Here is an 18837-nt window from a genome sequence, read left to right as displayed (position 1 = left end):
AGACTAACCTGTGAATCAGGAAACCCCCGGTTCACACGTCACTTGCGTCACAAACTCAGCAAGCCAGTCTTTCTTGGCCTCAGGCACTGACCTACAAAGCCCAGACATACTGCTCTACCTTACCATCATATTTGGGTATATGAAGCACTTCAAACATTTTAAGACTCTTTATAAATGTTTATTTTGATTAGTATCATAAATACTACTACTATGGCTACTACTGCTAATTTCTCCCATTTTTAACACAATAATTTCAGAAATTATTATGATTACATTTATATCCCGCCTTTTTTCCTCCAAGGAACCCAAGGCGGCGTACATAATCCTCTACCTCTCCATTTTATCCTCACAACAACCCTGTGAGGTAGGCTGGGCCGAGAGACTGTGAGTGGCCCAAAGTCACCCAGTGAGCTTCCATGGCCAGGTGGGGACTAGAACCCGGATCTCCCAACTCCCAGTCCAACACTTTAGCCACTACACCACAATGCCTTTAGCCGCTACACCACACTGTAATTTTGTTAGCATATAGAACAAAGCTAAGAAAAGAAGGAAATATTAGATACCATGAATTTCCAGGTTCTGGCAAGGAGGACAAGATGCTTAATAAAAAGCATTCTTGTTATTTATTTTGGTCTGGGAGGAGAATCCGTCAGTCAGAGAAACTGGTTAGCAATGCAAAAAGTTTTTCTTATGTCTCATATACCATTTAATTAATGTCTTTATTTTAAAAACCATCTTTTAACTACTTCTGCGCCTGTGGAAATACTTTTGATGGGAAGTGGCAGAGAATCAAGCCACTTAAAATGAATTCCTCCTTCTGTAGCTCACGTGATGACATGGGCCACAGTTGTGATTTGCTCTTTTTCATCATTACATTAGAACCTGCTCAGTAGCTTTTGTTGGAGATAACTGTAGACAAGTGAGATCAGCTCTTCTCAGAAAGAGAAAGAAGGAACAAGAGAAAAGAAGAGAAGAAAAATATGAAAAGTGGGGGGAAAGTACCTGGAAAAATCATGATCATTTTGAAAGCATCCGTTCTACCCAAGCTCTGAGCAATTCTGGATTCTAAAGATGAACGTGTCTTATTTTTATATGTAAACTGTTCCATTCCCCCTAATAAATAAATGTTTTTTGGATCAAAGGCTGCTCTAGTACCGGTCTTCATGCCACTGAATGAAGTTGTCATCATTTCTTTGCTTTTATTATGGCATAATGGAAAACAATGTTGCCTTACAGTTAGAGAATCTCTACTGCCTTGTCTATTTTCTCTTCTTGATCTGTGTGTGTTTTGCTACTCTTAACCCCAGATCCAAGTGCGCTTCTCTCATAAAATCCCCAATATTTACTTGTGAGCTTGCAAACCTGGTCAAGAGACAATAAGACAGGGAATATGGGAAAAGCTCTTTTGAAATAGTTTGAAAACAACCTTCCAAGAGTTTATTTCTGAATATTATTACACCACATGTTCTTCCAGCTTCTGGGAGTCCTCTGTGTTCAAAGGATGTGTTCATATGTTTGTTAAGGTGGTCAAAAGACCCCCACCAAAAGACTCCCTTTCTGGGGGAAAAGGGTACACCAAGCACTCAAGGTTCTGCCACCAGACCCCTCCTCCTTTCCCTCTGTTCATTAATAAAGAGTCATCAGAATGCAGTTGGCTGGTTGCTCAAGGTTGCCCTGCACCTACCAACCCCAGAGTAGGGGTTAGTCTGCTCAGCAAATGTAGCAGTTTCCAAAAACACAGCTGCTAAGGCTTGGATCACGGATTCAAGTTGCCATTATCCCAGACACTTTGCCGCACCACTCCCTGTTATCCCAAAAACCACCCCAATGGTCAGCAAAGTCAGTTTCACCCGCCTTTGCATGGGGGGCTTATCTGGTACAGTAAGTTACACAAACAGGGCATAGTTGTCACAATATTATGTGTTGTTAGCTGTTAGAAATAGTTTTGTTTATGAAAAATGTATAACTCTGCAATCAGTAATGGATGGGAGGAGGGATGAGCTCATCAGGAGGGGCAGGGAATGTTATAAAAGATGTTGGTTGTGGATGATGGGTAGAGAAGCTCGTCTTCGATCTGTTGAGGGTTAGTTTCCTCCTACACGTGTAGTTCAATAAAGAATGGTCACTGAATCTAGACTTGTCTGGTTTTCCTGTTCTCTCCCTTCTGGTTGGGGTTTTTACCCTAACATGTTCATCCAAAGTTGTCAGGAACTACGACTGTTCATCATGGCAATAGCATCAGTAATAGGACAGAATTTTACTGCCTCACTTTGGATCACAAGGGGCTTCACTGGTGCGCCTAAAAAAGTATACTCCCTCCACAACCTCCGTTTTGGTAAACAAGGGTTTTGTTTTTGTGTAACTCTAAAAAAAATTCCTATGGGAAAAATCCAATCTTGGTCCTAAGCCCCATTCATTTTAATGGGTTTACTCAAAGTAGGCCTTTTGTTGGATTTTATTTTATTGTTATTTCAGTTCTAATCCGCCCAATAGCTAATGTTCTTTCGGGAGATATTTACCCTATATTTAGTTACTTCTATAGCCTTTTCACTAACTCACAGAAAATGTATGTAAACTATTCTTGCATACGTGAGTAGGTGCAGAACAGATATCCATTTCTAAATATAAAATCAATATCCCAAATAATTGTATTTTTTGATATGGACTTAGAAAGTCTAGTCAGATCAGAAAAAATCTATACACATATAGATCTTCTACATTCACTGGATAATATATGCTGTCAAACTTTGCATTGTTCCCCTGGAACATAAAAAGCAAACAACAGATCACTTCCAACATTTTTACAAAGAGAACCATAGACTATGAAGACTGGCAAATATTACATAAAATTAAATTATGACCTTAATGATCTTTGATTAGAAAGAAGGCAGCATGGAAAGCATGGAAACTTTGGCATTAATGTGTGAACAAGGTTTAATATGGTTTAAATAGGTGAATATTGTAATGTGTGTTTTAATGACCGAGAGTTTCACTCTTATTTTGAAACTGACTGCTGCCACTCTTCGGTTTATTCTCACAAAATAAATGAATGTTTAAGTGACATTTCTGCCAACTGAAAAAGAAAATCCCAGCAAAACAGCTTTTCTATGCACCCACTTAAACAAAATTATGTTCCCTCCCCCTCGTTCTTTGACAAGTGGCTCTTGCATTGAAATGAAAACAGGCCAAACTTGGTCAATATTATGGATTACATATAAGAAAAAGAACCTTGGACCTTGCTAATATCAAGGAGCAGAAAGCAACAGCTTCAATTAAAAGCAGCCAATTATTCAGCCCTTTAAGATGCAGCAAATAAATGAATTGCTTTTAAATGGAAGTCCTTGGATGAAGAGCTCTTTGACCCACAATTCAATTGCACTAGCAGGAATCATAATGAGGAAGGAATTTGCTGAAACAAAATATTTTTTCTCTCCCCTGGAAAGGAAAAAAATGGCTTTTGAATTAGTAATCAAAAGGCATTTTGAAAATGTTCTCTATTGCAATGGGAAGAGGAGGGCTAGATTATAAAGTGGTATGGGTCACCTTGGGCTTTGTTTACAAGTTACTTTCCACCACTGAATTCTTACACCTCTGTAGCTCCCTCCACTTGATAATGCTGGACAGACTTTAACCCCAACCTAGAGGCTTATAGCACATGTGGAAGCTTCTTGTGAAGACAAAGCCTTCCCAGTGATGTCAGGGCATGCACAGACACCCGTGGCATACACAAGGCTGCTCGCGACAATGCAATGAACGAGGAAGCTGGGCTCTATGAGCGTACAATGGAGCACTGTGTACTGGGGCGTTAAAATCCTTTGGCACTGGAGGGAGAAATCCAACTCCTAGAATTCTCTATTTTCTCTACCCTGTCATTAGTGAATATCATGGAAGAGGAGACAACAACCAGCTCATGAAATATTATTCAAGTTGTTGTTGTTTATTCGTTCAGATGCTTTTGACTCTTCGTGACTTCATGGACCAGCCCACGCCAGAGCTTTCTGTCACCTGTCGCCACCCCTAGAGTCTCCTGCAAATGAAACTAGGAAGACAAGACTGGCCAAGAAACCTCTGAAACAGGAAAACTTCAGACAAGCATTGTTAAACCACTGGAGAAATCAGAGCTTTCATTTGCAACCCACCATGGGGCTGGACGTTTCACTCCCAACATTTGCTAAACTCCTCTCATGCAGTGTGTACCCTATTTATGACACGCCCAGGGTAAAATAAGAGATGCACAACAAATACTTATGAAGACATTTATATCCCACCCTTCTGTTTCACAAAGTGGGATCCCCCTGGCACATAAAAATCTGAATTAACATAACAAAACCCATTACAACTAATAAAAATGAATGAACATGGAGAATTTCTAGTGTATGATGGAAGGGTGAGATTTGCTGACCTTAGCTGAGTGATTGCCAACTGTTTTGGTGTGACAGTATAAGACACAGTATGAGGAGAAAACAGCCGGCCCAATCTAGTGACTGTCCATGCACGCAGCACTATGACCAGCAAGTTCGGTCTCACACATGCATCCCAGCGCACATGTGCGTGCGCGCAAGTGCATGCACACATGGGCAGATGTATGCATGCAGCATTTGCAGAGATGCTCCCACCGTAGCTGTAAGCTGCCTTCGGAAGGCTCCTGCTCTAACAGGCGGCCTAGAAATACCTTAAATAAATAAATAAATAAATAAATAAGTGAAACATCGCACCAGAACCCATATAGGCTCTGGATAAGGGTAATTCTTGAGAACTGTTCCAGTAAAGGATTTCCACTCACACTCCTCTATTAATAATATTTTGGATTGCTGTCTTCCTTTGTAAAATCAACCCAAAAGAGGAGCCTGCTGCATCTTTGCTCTTTAACAGTCTCTATTATTCACTTTTGTTTCCATTGCGCTGGGTGCCTCTACCCGGAGAGAAGCAATATGTCATCATTTTGTTGAGCTAACCGGCCTAACAGTCTTGTCCCTTTGAGTTAGGAACAAGACAGCAACACTTCATCAAACCGTTGGCAAAAGCCAGGCAGAACAGGCTGGCAGAAGGAATGGGAAGCAGCCAAGTTTGCAAATTCAGTTACTTTATTGGCCATCATTAAGGGGGGGGGGGAAGTGCTTGGCCACAAAAATTGTCCTTCTTTTATTTTATTTTTTTGAAGGAGAAGCTCGCATAGCACCACCTACATCAGTCCCACCATTGCCATTTTATAAGAAGTTGTTTCGATGCTTTGCTGGATGAATGTCTGAAAGCGCATCTTCTCCGTTTGCCAGTTCTCTCTCCTCTTTGGGGGGTTTCCTCCCTCCCCTCCCCTACTTATCATGTTCCTTATTTGAAACAGATTTTTAACAGATAATCTTGCTCATTATAACAATATCTTGCTTGCATTTTATTCAAATAATTCTTAAAAACAGCTTTAAAAGCCGTTTGGAATAAACATCAAGCTCACCATCAATCAAAAGCAAAAAAAATTCCGCTGGCGGTTGTATAAACATCAGATCAACTCACTGATGTCTTCAAGGATTTCAGACTGAACCATAAAAAACTCCATTAACTTCTGACAAAGAATGCAAATTAATCGCAACATGGGGTGAGATGAAATTAAAGGGTCTTTTCTAATCAATGACAAGGCAGGATGAAATATTTACTCCTCTCTCTCTCTCTCCCTCACCACCCCCATGCCTGCCTGTGTTCAGGGTTGCACTCCCCAAGCCAAGCCCAAATGGAAGGTGAGAGTGCAAATCTGCCCATATCAAGAGCTGCTCACATCTCCCCAGCCCTGGAAAAATCTGCTTGCAAGTTGTGGAGATCCAACACACACACACGCGTGTGCACGCACACACACCATCCCAATCTCAGGTGCACCCAATTTGTTATTCACACTCTCCTGTGCCAGTGGAAAACGGGAGGGGGGAGGAGGGGGAGAAGGCTGGCACAGACAGATGCACCAGGAACCTGAAATGACAGTTCTGCCCTCCGGAAGTACGATCACTACAGAAAAATCTAGTACAGCCTCCAGGTGAAATGTCTGGTGCTCCATATGGAGCAGAGAAAATTAACAACAAGATGGAAATCTCGCAAGCAGCAGGGAGCTGGATTTTTTTATTTTTTTGGGGGAAAAAAAATGAAATTTAAAGATGAAGAAGGAGAAGTAATAAATTAATGGGGTGTGAAAACATTCAAAGCTTTACAATACCAGGGGCACTATTTGCTCAGATTTTTTTTTTTAAAGAAGGGGGAAGGCATTCTCCCTTCCAAACTTCAAGTCATTTTGATGTAATTTATTAACAAAGATCTGCAAGTGTATCCAAAAATAGGGAAAAGGTTTTTTAGCCAGATTCAGGAGGACTAGTTTAAATACATTTCTCAGAATCCTCCAGCAGTTAAGAAGTACGGGATCCTGATGGATTCATCCTGCCCGAACAGGATGAAGAGCTTGAACACAAGAAGAGACTGTTTGACAGGGGCAGATCTTGGCATTTCTTAGCAATATTATGACAGTAACACACGTCATCGCCCTCTGTTATGCTCTGATTCAATCAGGACAATTTGAGTCTCTGGAAGAAGAAACTCTTTTAGGTACCTTCAAAGGGTTACAGTTTGCAGTCTGTGATCATTTCAACACTGCACTGTCTCTTAGCTCTGTACAATTCTTTCTATACAGAATCAGAAAATGCTGCCAAATCCACATTAAGATGATGTATAACTTAGCTAACTGCGGCTTTGGGGACAAACTAGTTTGATAGATGTTTTGATTTCATGTTGACACACATAGAAAAAGACATTTCCTGCCATGGAACATGTGCATACGGTCCACACTTCACGCTGAGCTTTAGTAGATGTTCACACATAACCAGGAGAGGAATATTAAATCTTATCTATTGATAGAAAATATCCAGGCCTTGCATTTCTTTCTAAAGAATTCATAACTTCTAAAGGACTATACCTGACATTTTCCTAAATATTTTTTTCCTAACCGCAATTGAGTGACAATTATCACAATTAAGGTTAATAAAAATGTAAAGTGAATCAGGAATTTTCTGGATTGATCAAACCATACAGTTTGTTTGTGTGTAAACACCTGGTAATAGAAGTGCCTGGTCTAATTATCACAATATTTAAATGTTTTCTCTGCAAATTGACACATTTGCAAGTGAACTGCAAATGAAAAAAAATTACAGTAAAATTCACCATTCATCAAAACAAAATCCTGAAAGAACTTGCTTACGTGAAAAACGTGGCTTGCATGAACAATTGCTTTTTATGCTCAAGAGTGAGGTGCGAATTCTACATAAGATTGAAAAACATTCAATAGGAAAATCTTCACTAGGAAACTATTCTTTGCAGCCAGCCCTGTTGAAACCAGTGAGAGCTGTTCCACATGTAGCACAGCCTGTCATACCCTAAGGCAGCCTTTCTCAACCTGGGGTGCTCCAGATGTGTTGGACTACAACTCCCAGAATGCCCCAGCCAGCAGAGCTGGCTGGGGCATTCTGGGAGATGCAGTCCAAGACATCTGGAGCACCCCAGGTTGAGAAAGGCTGCCCTAAGGTGTCATATTTTTATCTATTTATCTATTTATCTATGAGTATTTATAAACCACTTACATCGAAAAATTTCAAAGCAGTGCACACAAATACTTTCAGCTGAGGAGGAAGATGTCTGAATCCCAGTTTAGGATATCTATGCCATTTTAATCCTGAAATGCTTCTGAGTTCAGTCACCTGAGAAGAATGGAGGGGGCTACACATATACAAAATGCAACAAAAGAGTGATAGCAGGAAGCTGTAGATGAACAGAGAGGCCTGGAAAAGGGGTGGCAAGGAATGGAACCCCTTTGTGGGAATTCCAATCCTGGCCAGGCGACCAATCCTTAAAATGAGTCAGTGTGTTCCATTGGCTTACAATCTGTGTCATTCCTGTGCTATAATGGCTGTCAAAAGGGATAGGTGAAGGAAAAGAAGCGGAGGTACAATCTCAGTCCTGACTTTCCTCATGCTCATCTTGATCTGGACAGGTTTTCACGTCACCTTCCCCTTGACGCAAAACTGAACTAAATGCTCAGCACTTTGGGATATTCTTCCCTCTTCTCCCCAGCTACTTCTACAGATGCATTTTGCCAGGGTGCTGCCCAAATGGATGCGCATTTAGCCTGCGTGACACGCACAGCGACCGGCTCTCACCCTGCAGCCTCGCCCGCTCCCCAGTAATGCCTGCACATGGATTGGGTTTATTTATTTATTTAGAGTATTTTTATCCCGCACCTCAGCCAAAAAGTCTCTCGGAGAGGCTTACAATTGATCAGTAAAGAAGACAAGGGTTTGAGTCTACAGAACCGGGCTTGATGTAGCCACAGTTTGGTGTGATGTGATGTTTCTGCACCGTTACTTTACATCAGACTACCCACCTGTTTAAATACGGATGTACTTTCTGGCTACCGAAAACACCTTTAAAGTCCATAAAAGTGTCAGAAGAACGTATTTTTTAAAAAGTGCTCCTAAATACAAGGAAGAGAACAAAACTCTTCCTATTATTCAATAACCACAGTGGTGAGGCATCTGCATAATCTAACCACGCATAAATTAGTATGTGTTATTTGCATAATAATAACAAGTTAATAGATGCTTAAAAAGCACAGACCAACACTGGCTTTAAATCAGACATGCCTCCAGGCGATTTGGCCTGTATCAACCAGGAAAAGTGGTGCAATTCACCAGGGAATGGCTCCTACACATGGGCCATGGAAATGACTGGGTATGATGCAAGAGCTCCAAAGTGCTTGTGTATGGCATTCAATCATTTCAATGCACAGGCGATGCTCTGGAGGGCTGCATCCCATGTCCAAAAAGGAAAATGTACCCCAAATAACTCACTTTGCCCCACAGACATCTCACATAATTCTTCTAGAAAAAGAAGAAACACTTTTCTAGAGAGAATAACAGCAAGGGTCCATTTTCACCGTGATAACTATTAGCAAAGATATGCTCTCAGAAAGATGCAGCTGAATAATTCAATTGGTTTTGGAAACTCCCCCCCCCCCTTTATTTTTTAAAACAATATACTCAGTAAAGATGTATGTTGTGAGGGGAGGGGTTCTACGTATCTAAAACAGCATTGCCTTAACACTTACAGGAAAGTCTAAAAATATTTCCTCATCTTTCATGTGCAGCATTATTGTTTTTTTTTAAAAAATACCGTATTTCTTCGATTCTAAGACACACTTTTCCCCCTATATAAACATCTCTAAAAACGGGGTGAGTCTTAGAATCGCGGGTGCGTTTATTATTTCTTAGAATCAAAGCTTTTTTCTGTTGGTGGTACTGAAATTAGTGTGTGTCTTACAATCGATGGCGTCTTAGAATAGAAGAAATACGGTAAGGAAGATGGTGGACAAGAGAGATCTTGATTTGGGTCTACTTACAGGATGGTAGATTTCACCATTTTAGTCAGCGAGTAAGGCCTAGTTCTCATGGAAATGGCAAACCTGTGTCTGGGCTGTACCATTTCAGACAACAGCTGGAGGCCCCCATGACTGCTCCCCTATCACAAACCACACAACCCAAACAGACACACAAGTTAGACATCAGAGAATGGTTCCAGTGTTGCTGTTTCCCAGACATGCTAGTTTTCTGTTTAGTATGGAAGAGGATGTGGTTATGAAAGCTACCACCTATAATCTGATACTGTACAGCCCAGGTGCAGGGTTTATCATCTCAGTGAGAACTAGACATTGGATGTATTGGGAGGTCAACAAGGAGATTCACTAGACCTAATCTAACTTCCCCCCCACCCCAGCATAGGTTGGCAACATTTTAACCACTTTGTGATAGACATATACATGGTCTTGTGAATCACTCAACACATCTTAAATATGAGTAACAGTGCCTTTAGAAATCAAACCATTTCTGAACATGGGTTAGTTGACACCAGTCTGGTATGCACTGACTTGTTCAAAAGTACAAGTAATATGTAGGCATTTGCTCCATACATCTACATAGCTACTGCACATTGATTGCCAGGTGAGCCTTAAGGTACGGGTCTTAATGATCCATATGGACAAAAGATCCTCCTCACATCACTTTGAGCTTGTCACAACATACAGCTTTTGCCACTTGAGGTGCAAACAGCAATACTGTACACACTTGGGTTTAGGTGCACACATAAGCAGAGACAAAGTGAATTCTTTCTTTGGAAGGGGCTTCACAGAGTACTTTTCTCCCATACCAATGAATGATAACATGCAGTTTTACTGTCAAGCCATCAGAAGGGAATGTGACTAGGACTTTGGCTAACAGTAGCCTCCTGGACATCAGCTTGAGGACAGTGGAATTACGCCTAGTTGCTGGGGGTTCCACTGGGCATTGGAGTCAATGGTATTAGCAGCTGTCACCCTATCCCAACTGCATGCTGGAATATATTTAAAGCAAACTATTTAAAGGGGAAAAAGAAACATTGAAGATTCCACAGTGATTCCCCCAACCACCCCGCCAAACATGTTTTTCAAAATTATAACATGCCTTAAGACTTGAAATAATAAAAAGGTAGCAATCCCCATCTCATTCTGTTCATGAATGCAAGGCTTCATGTCCCCCACAACTCATCCCCAAACTCATTAAATGGCCTCAAGTATATACAATAAATCTCAAGTATAAAAACAGACCAAAATCAATGGCAGCTTTGGACAACTCTGAAGATACTACTTTTTGATTTAACAGGGTAGATTTATATGAACCTGGTTACAAGGCTCACAATTGTTCTCTGCAACTTCATACATAGGAATGAACGCCGCAGTGGCAGGCAGCGATAATGAACATTCTTACCTGAGGATACGGGAACCTCCCGAGAGCAAGCTGGGAAAGGAAATAATATTTGTCTAGTTAGAGAGATTTGCATTAGGGAGGAGGGGCGGGGAGAGGAAGACAAGATTTTCCTTGTGGGGGAGAACTAAAAGAATCAGTACAGTACTGAGTGCAAAGATATACAGGCAGAAGCAGATACTGAAATAAATATATCCTCTAAACAAGAACAGCTATATTTAGAATGGACAACCATACACAAGTAACACATTTGCAACACATCTGCCTGGCCCCCTGGCCGTCCACCCTGCCCACCCTACCCAAATTCTGCATACTCACAAATAAATTGCAGGGGAATTCGGAGAGGATTTACATCATCTATTTGGATTTCAATATGAAGTTAAGGAATTCAAGATATTCGGGTGAAGACAAAAAGCCATCAGGGAGTTACAGATAGTACTGTGAAAGTGCCAAGAAGCCAGGGAGTTGACAGCGCCAGGAGTGGAAGCCACAACTGGCGCTTCTTTCAGTTTCAAACCCCAACACACCTAACCACGGCATTGCAATCCACACTAACGCGTAAGGGCCATCACCTTCTGCTTCTCTATTTACCACCACTAAAATGGATTAGAATTCAGCAATATGCAGTTACTAAAAGGACGGGAAAGAATTTCTCTTACTGCCCTGTCTCCAAGTATTGAAGAGCAGTTAACAAAGCACTAAATCCAAGGGAAGTAACTCCTCCCTCTATGGAGGCCACACAGGTCCACTCCAGCCAGTTCTGTTCCCTTCTGGTTCAAGACCTTCTGAATTCTTTGAGCAGCCAGATGCGGTCTTTCCAGGCTGGACGCATCGAACTCGAGCATCACACACGTTTCCTCCTCCAGCATGATCATGGTTGCTTAGCTTGGGCCCAGGCCTTTGTGTTCCAGGTAAGGGTGCTTTTCCCCTCCAAGTTACTCACAATAAAATGGCCAAACTCCATGGATGCCTTTCCTTAGATGCCTGTAGTGCTTGCATGGGGTAGCGGTGAGGTGCTGGATGTGTGAAAGCACATTTCAACTCCATATAGCTCATTGGGTGGCCTTGGCAAAGTCATTCTCTCTTCTACGCTATCTTACAGAGTTATTTTAAAGAGGGAAACGGAATATGTTGCAACCTGCTTGAACTTTGGGGGATATGATGAGAAAAAATTCAAACTAAGTACACATAAAAAAAATCTTTTGGTATTTCACTTGTTTCCTGAAGTGTGAACTAAAGGAGGGCAAATGCCTGGCTGTTCCTAAACACGAACTGCAAAAACAGTTCAAAAGTCCAGGACCACAGTGGCATTCTTTAATATTATTCCAACTAATGCAAATAAAACATGCTTATGCAAATTAGGCACATTTACACAAATATAATTTATTTTGCATGCAGAATTGGGTTTCATTGGTATAGAAATTGTTATTTTTTAAGATAAGAGTACATGCAAACCCTGACAATAAGAAGTTTAACAAAAATACCTCTGTTGGGATTTGGATTAAGAGGAAATGCCACCAAACATGCCACCAGCACCCAAGCAGCAAGAAACCCAATTCGGTGGCTCCAAGAGCCATTGCTCCATTGGGCTATGCTGAGTTCTTCCCCTTTCCAAGATTGTCAAGGTATTATAAATTAAGAAACTCACAAAAGAGTCTGTAATCTTCCCTGAAATAGCCTGCAGATATGTCACTGTACTAAATGTGTTTCAGATTTAATGAAGCTTTAATGTCCTTTTTAATTTTGCCTGTTTCAGTATCACCAGGGGTCGAGCAAGGCAATCAACACTCAAGAGGATGGTTTGGTTTAAAACTAGGAAAAACTCATTTGCTTATGAGTTGCACTGTATTTTCTTAATTAAATTTACTGAGTAAAATGGTTTTAAGTTCAGCCAACCAATGACCTCTGTATGTAGATTTAGATTTATAAATAGGCTAACAGCTAAAGCATGGAAGCCAAAAGGGGGTGGGGGAAGAGGGGGTGGGGGAAACCCTCACAAAAACAAATAGATTAGGGCTTTGCCAATAGGAGCATCGCATCCACACAACAGAAGCCATTTGGACATAAAATGCTCTATAATCCCCAAAGGAAAATTGAAAAGATAAAAGCACACAAGTTAAGGCAGTCAATCAGAAAAGTCTTCTGCGTGCTGTTTCAGATTTGGGAACATATTCTCACTGCCGCTCTTAGCTTTTGAATCCTCGTGGCTTGGCAAACTAATAGATCAATGCCTCAACACAGTGGGACCTTTCTTATTTGAATATTGATTATCCAACTTCCCTGATTATTTAAATTCATTACCTCCCACTATTTTCTAGAATACCACTGAACCCACATGTATGGGAAACCTACATGTGCAAGACTCTTGCTTGTAATTGCCACCCCCAGGTGGTTATTGCTGTATGAAGAGGTCCAGCTGCTGCACATCATTAAATCGTTGATTGTTGTTGACTTGTAGGTTGTCGTTACATGCAAACCTTGCACTATGGTTTAACTATGGGTTGTTAACCACAAACAATCCAGGAAGAGAACCCAAGGTTTGTGGTCGGGCTGTGAGGGGATGTAAGGTGAAGCCAGTCTATAGAAGCAAGAACACATGCAAGCTTTTGTGAACCGCCCAGAGAGCTTCGGCTATTGGGCAGTATAAAAATGTAATAAATAAATAAATAAATAAATAAATAAATAAATAAAGCTTTGCATGCACAAGGTCCCAGGCTCAAGTCTCAGCATCTCAGGTAGCCTGGTGGCCTCTGCTTGGCACTCTGGCACGCAGCTATCCTCAGAGGAGACAATACTGAGCTAGATATATTCGTATGTTCATAGACACAGAATTGCAAGCAAGACGGCCCTCAAAGCTTTCAGAGGGGCCAGGGAGCATCACCTGCCCCTCTCTGGTTTACTGGCATCAAGCGATGGCCCTGGCCACCCTCTCTGCAGTTCACTACTTTGGCCAGAGACAGGTGGCAATGCAGAAGTTGAACCCCAGCCTCACGTTGCCAGTTCAAGACTGACATTAGGCTTGAGTCCTGACAATGATCAGTTCAAGACTGACATTAGGCTTGAGTCCTGACAATGATCATACTCAGGAAGCAACAGAGGCAAGGACATTTTGAATGTTGTTTTTAAGGACAATTACGCTATCAAGTCCCTTGCCCCCCTTTCCTTCGATTACTCTGCACGACTTGCAAGTTTGTTTTTTTTAATTTACAGTTATACTGAAGAGCACGGGATGGCTTTATTTAGTCACATTCCATGTTTCTCAGCATAACTGCAAATTGAAAATAAGCACTTACGATACTGCTTGTGATCGAGCTAAAGAAGGACTTTATAGTCTGAAATGTTCTAAAATTTGTTCTTAATTACTTTCTGCACATTTTACACAATTAAATTTCCATCTCAAGATTTTGCATTTAGATTGTGCACCGCCGTTAAACCCTCAATTTAGAGGAAAGCAGCCGCCAGTTTGGAACATTCAGACATTGGAAACTTTTTTTTTTTTTAACCCAGACATAACAACTGGATTACCTGAAACTCACAGTAAGATTTCATTTCCAAGACCAATTTCTAGATTTCCAGATACAAGGTATAAAATCATCTTAACATTTCACTGACAAAGACCCTGATAAATATTAAATACTGCAAAGAGAAGCCCTATCATTTCTCCTTCTCACCTATACCAATTTCACTGTCCTCTTATTGCACAGTTTAAAAAAGAATCCAGGAGGATATAACTGCAATTTACCCATGTTAAAGTGCTTTGGAGGTTAAATTGGCAACAAAGAACAGAGACACAAACCACCTTGAAATAGGGTTTCAATTAAATGAGAAGGATTTAGTAACTCAGGTCCAAAAGAACGGGGGGAGGGGGGGGGAAGAGTTACAAATTAATTTAATCTTCTGCCTATAGTTCGCAGCTGCACTCCAAAGTGTCTGGGGCTTACAGACAAAGCAAGGCAAGGCCACAGAGCAAAGGAGGCTTCCATTTTTAATGTACAAGACCATTAGTTGGAAACCTGTGGAATGCACGACCCCTGCAGAGGGCCATGAGCCGGAGTAACAGAGACAGATGAAATGACAGGTCTGTCTGTCTGCAGCTGCACCTAGGCTGGGCAGAGATGCCAACAGGCCAAGCAGAAAACATGCCCTCTGGGAGCTCCAGGCAAAACCCCAACCTAAATTCACCTTCATTACAGAGCCATCATCAAAGGGACTTGTATAATACCACTAAATTCTACGTATGTTTTCAATTTAGAAAACCATTTTACAATTACTTAAAAGCATGGAAATCCCGTTTCTGAAAGGTTTATTCATGTAAAGCTACCGGAAGCTTTCTAAAGCTGGTGAGTCAAAATCAATGCCTGCAATTCAGGACCTGAACGGTATTTCCAATGGCCTGGAGGAAAAGGCTTTGATACTCTGCGTAGCCCAATGTCCCCCACCCCTACTCCACCTTAGCGAGTAGAAAAAGAATAAATCAGGCAACATAGACAAATATATGCAACAGTGTTTCATTTAAATAATCTATTTGGATCCCAAAATTTGTGCTACCTTGGAGAAGAATTGTAATTGCCTCCCAGAACACCTGCGTGATGCCCACCCTTCTTCAAATCTCTTTTCAAAAGCCACCTTTTCCATGAAGACTTTGGTGCTTTTCCTAATTTCCATGCCTGACTGGGATGTAGGCCATAAATAACCCTTAGCACAGGCAACTAAACCAATGGCATGTTACTTCCCTATATATCCCTGATGGGGAATCTCCATTTCCTCTGTTTTCCCTGTGTTAAATTTTAGACTGTAAGCTCCTCAGAGCAGGGACTTGGAAAAGCCCCATTCACACTGATGGTACTGTATAAATAATTCATAGTTAATTTAAAACATGATGTGCCCAAGAAATGCAAGCGCATCCCAATGAGTCCATCTTACAATTTTCTGACTATTATTTGTGCAGTCTAAGCTCACCCAAAGAACTGAAGCCAGTGAATAAAGAGGCAAAGATCAAGATGCTGCTGGTGATTTAGGCACTATCTGATTCCCTCGGATCTGAGCTCCCATTGTGCCACAGACTTCTTTCAAGGGGTACTAGAATGAGGTGCTGATCTCTTTGTACTCTGGTTCGCCTCAGCTGCTTTTGTAACAAAAAGAGCAAAAGCAGCAATAAACATGTCTGATCATTTGAGTTTCAGAATAAGAGCTCGGTTTATAGACGGATTTTACGATAATCATATGTATTTCTTCCCTTGCTTGTACACCTCTCTGTTCAAATAATTATCTTATTTATTTCCCCAGCACAAAGCTGGCCAATTGTCGCCCAGCAATGAACGCTGGAAAAAGAATGATACATTGAGGTCTCAACCTGGGCAAACTTTACCTAAACTTACACTTTATTGCAGCTTAGTTCACAATCTCTCCCTAATATAGGGTTACCTCCCAGCGCAGCAAGTGGATAAATCATCCTGGAATATTACTCTGCCTAAGTTTCGCTTGCGACTGGAGCATATGCGCTTGCAAGCCACTGAAGCAGAGCCCCATAAAATACACTAATTACTAGAAGTTATGGTCACTGGGTGATTGATAGCACTCTGGAAGGCAACGTCTTCCTTCCCAGCTTTTCTGATGGACCTCACCCGCCACGGAGGCAATTATTAATTCATGACCCAGGCCTTAGGCACTGAAACCTTTACTTGCCATCGTACACCACGAAAGCTGGACATCAGCTTCCATTATCACAAGGCAAAAGCGGGTTTCATGCAGATGACCTTCATCTGGCAAAAATCGTAACGGAACAACAACTATAATTGTTGGTCTCTCGCAGACCTACACGCTCCACTGTTTGAAAAATGCAATTGGTCCAGAACGTAGCTGCTGCATCCCAATGTGAACATGTCACACTCACAGGAAGCACTGAATATTGGCGCCCCATGCTGCCACCAGCTTCCTAGTCTTCCAGGAATAATTTAGAAGTGTTGGTCTTTGACCTACCAAATCCTACTTGGTTTGACCTCTACATAGCTCATAGCTCCCCCGCCCCATACCCCATGACAATCTCTAAGCATGAGCGCCCTCTTAAGTTTACCATCTGTGTGGCAAGTCAGAGCAAAGGCACATAGAGAAGCATTCTTCCTCTGATTGCTCAGTAGTTCTGAAATGCTCTTCAGTGTCCAAACATCTGCCAAAGGCATGGTACAATTTCTCATGACAACAGAGCCAAGTAAAAGCTCCACAATTTGTTCATTTATTAATTAATTTGCTAAAAAGCCATCAAGGCAGCATACAACAATTTAAAATAAAACCTTAACACAATTAAAAAACAATTTAAAAACAGTAAACGTTAAAACAAATCTATATAATTTAAAATGCTAGATTTTAAAAACGTATCTTCACACCCTTTCTAAAAGGCTAGAGAGTGGGGACCAATCGTAGTTCTTGAGGACGCATATTCCACAGTTAGGTTCCACACAGGAGAAGGCCCTTTCATATGTACCCAACAAATGGGCCTCTGTGGTTAATATTGCCCTTAAAAGGGCCTCTCCTGTAGATCTTAATAACCAGGCAGGTTCATAAGAAGATAGCCAGGTCCTAAGCAGTTTAAGGGCTTTAAAAGTTAAAACCAAACATCTTGAATTGAGCCCAAAAAGCAACTGGCAACCAGTGCAGGTCTTTAAAGACAGGTGTAATAAGGTCCCCAAAATATGCAATGGTTAGCAGCCTAGCTGCTGCATTTTGTACCAGCCGAAGCTTCCAGACACTCTTCAGGGGTAGCCCCATGCAGAGCCCATTGCAGTAGTCTAAACATGATGTAATTAAAGCATGGATAACTGTTGCCAAGTCAGACCAACTCAGGAAGGGGTTGCAGCTGGCTCACCAAGTGTTACTATGCAAAACACACTCCTTGCCAACACCATCGCTTGAAGATCCAGGGACAGCATAGGATTAAGAAGCACTCACAAGCTACGAACCTGGTCCTTCATGGGGAGCGCAACCCCTTTCAAAACAGGGAAGTGTTGTGCAATCCTAAAGTCAGGCTTTCTCCTGACCAACAACACCTCCGTCTTCACCCTCATCTAGACTATTACAAAACACAAGCAATGTTCAAGGGTTTTGACTGCTTCCTTGGTTTAGTGACAAACAGCAATAGAGCTGGGTGTCATCAGCACATATGCGGTGCCTTACTCCGAACAACCTCTCCAAGCGGTTTCATGTCAATATTAAACAACATTGGGGACAAGATAGAACTCTGTGGGACACCAAAGGCCAATAGCAAAACAGCATGCATATGGTCCAGCCCCACCAGGTGTTCCAGAAGGATACAAATGATGGTTTCAAAAGAAGGGTACCACGGTTGATGGTTTCAAAAGAAGGATACCACGGTTGATGGTTTCAAAAGAAGGGTACCACGGTTGAAGGTTTCAAAAGAAAGATACCACGGTTGAAGGTTTCAAAAGAAGGGTACCACGGTTGAAGGTTTCAAAAGAAGGATACCACGGTTGAAGGTTTCAAAAGAAGGATACCACGGTTGAAGGTTTCAAAAGAAGGATACCACGGTTGATGGTTTCAAAAGAAGGGTGCCACGGTTGAAGGTTTCAAAAGAAGGATACCACGGTTGAAGGTTTCAAAAGCCGAGAGGGCCAACACCACTAATAGGGTTGCAATTCCCCCACATCCAGTTCCTGCTGTAGGTCATTCACCAAGGCAACCAAAGCAGTTTCAGTCCTATATCCCACCCAAAAGCCCAATTGAAATGGGTCCAGATAACCAGTTTCATCCAGATGCATCTGGAATTGCAACAACAACACCTTCTCAATCACTTTAGCCAAGAACTGTACATTTGAGACTAGCCTATAGTTAGACAGATCTCCTGGGTCAAGGGAAGTTTTCTTTAATAAACGTCTTATTACTGCTTCTTTTAAGCAAGATGCAAAAAAATCCAACAACCTCGTGCAAATATCCATTAATCTCTTCCCCTAGCCACAGCATCAGTCCCACCTTGGCCAATTTAATTAGCCAATAAGGGCAAGGGTTG

General features: G+C 41.6%; 1 protein-coding gene across 4 annotated transcripts in view; it reads right to left on the bottom strand.

Moving 5' to 3' along the window:
• Positions 1-18837, bottom strand: part of MAP2K5 (mitogen-activated protein kinase kinase 5) — a 143459-nt gene that overhangs the window by 48004 nt on the left and 76618 nt on the right. For 2 of the 4 annotated variants that reach the window (XM_063142304.1, XM_063142306.1), the window contains exon 17: positions 10821-10850. The exons of the other annotated variants lie outside the window; for them this stretch is intronic. In XM_063142304.1, the coding sequence (XP_062998374.1) occupies positions 10821-10850 (30 nt within the window). The remainder of the gene's footprint in view (positions 1-10820; positions 10851-18837) is intronic. 4 annotated transcript variants of the gene reach the window in all.

The sequence above is a fragment of the Elgaria multicarinata genome, chromosome 16, assembly GCF_023053635.1.
Source record: "Elgaria multicarinata webbii isolate HBS135686 ecotype San Diego chromosome 16, rElgMul1.1.pri, whole genome shotgun sequence".
NCBI lineage: Eukaryota > Metazoa > Chordata > Lepidosauria > Squamata > Anguidae > Elgaria > Elgaria multicarinata.
This window is presented reverse-complemented; position numbering and strand designations above follow the sequence as displayed.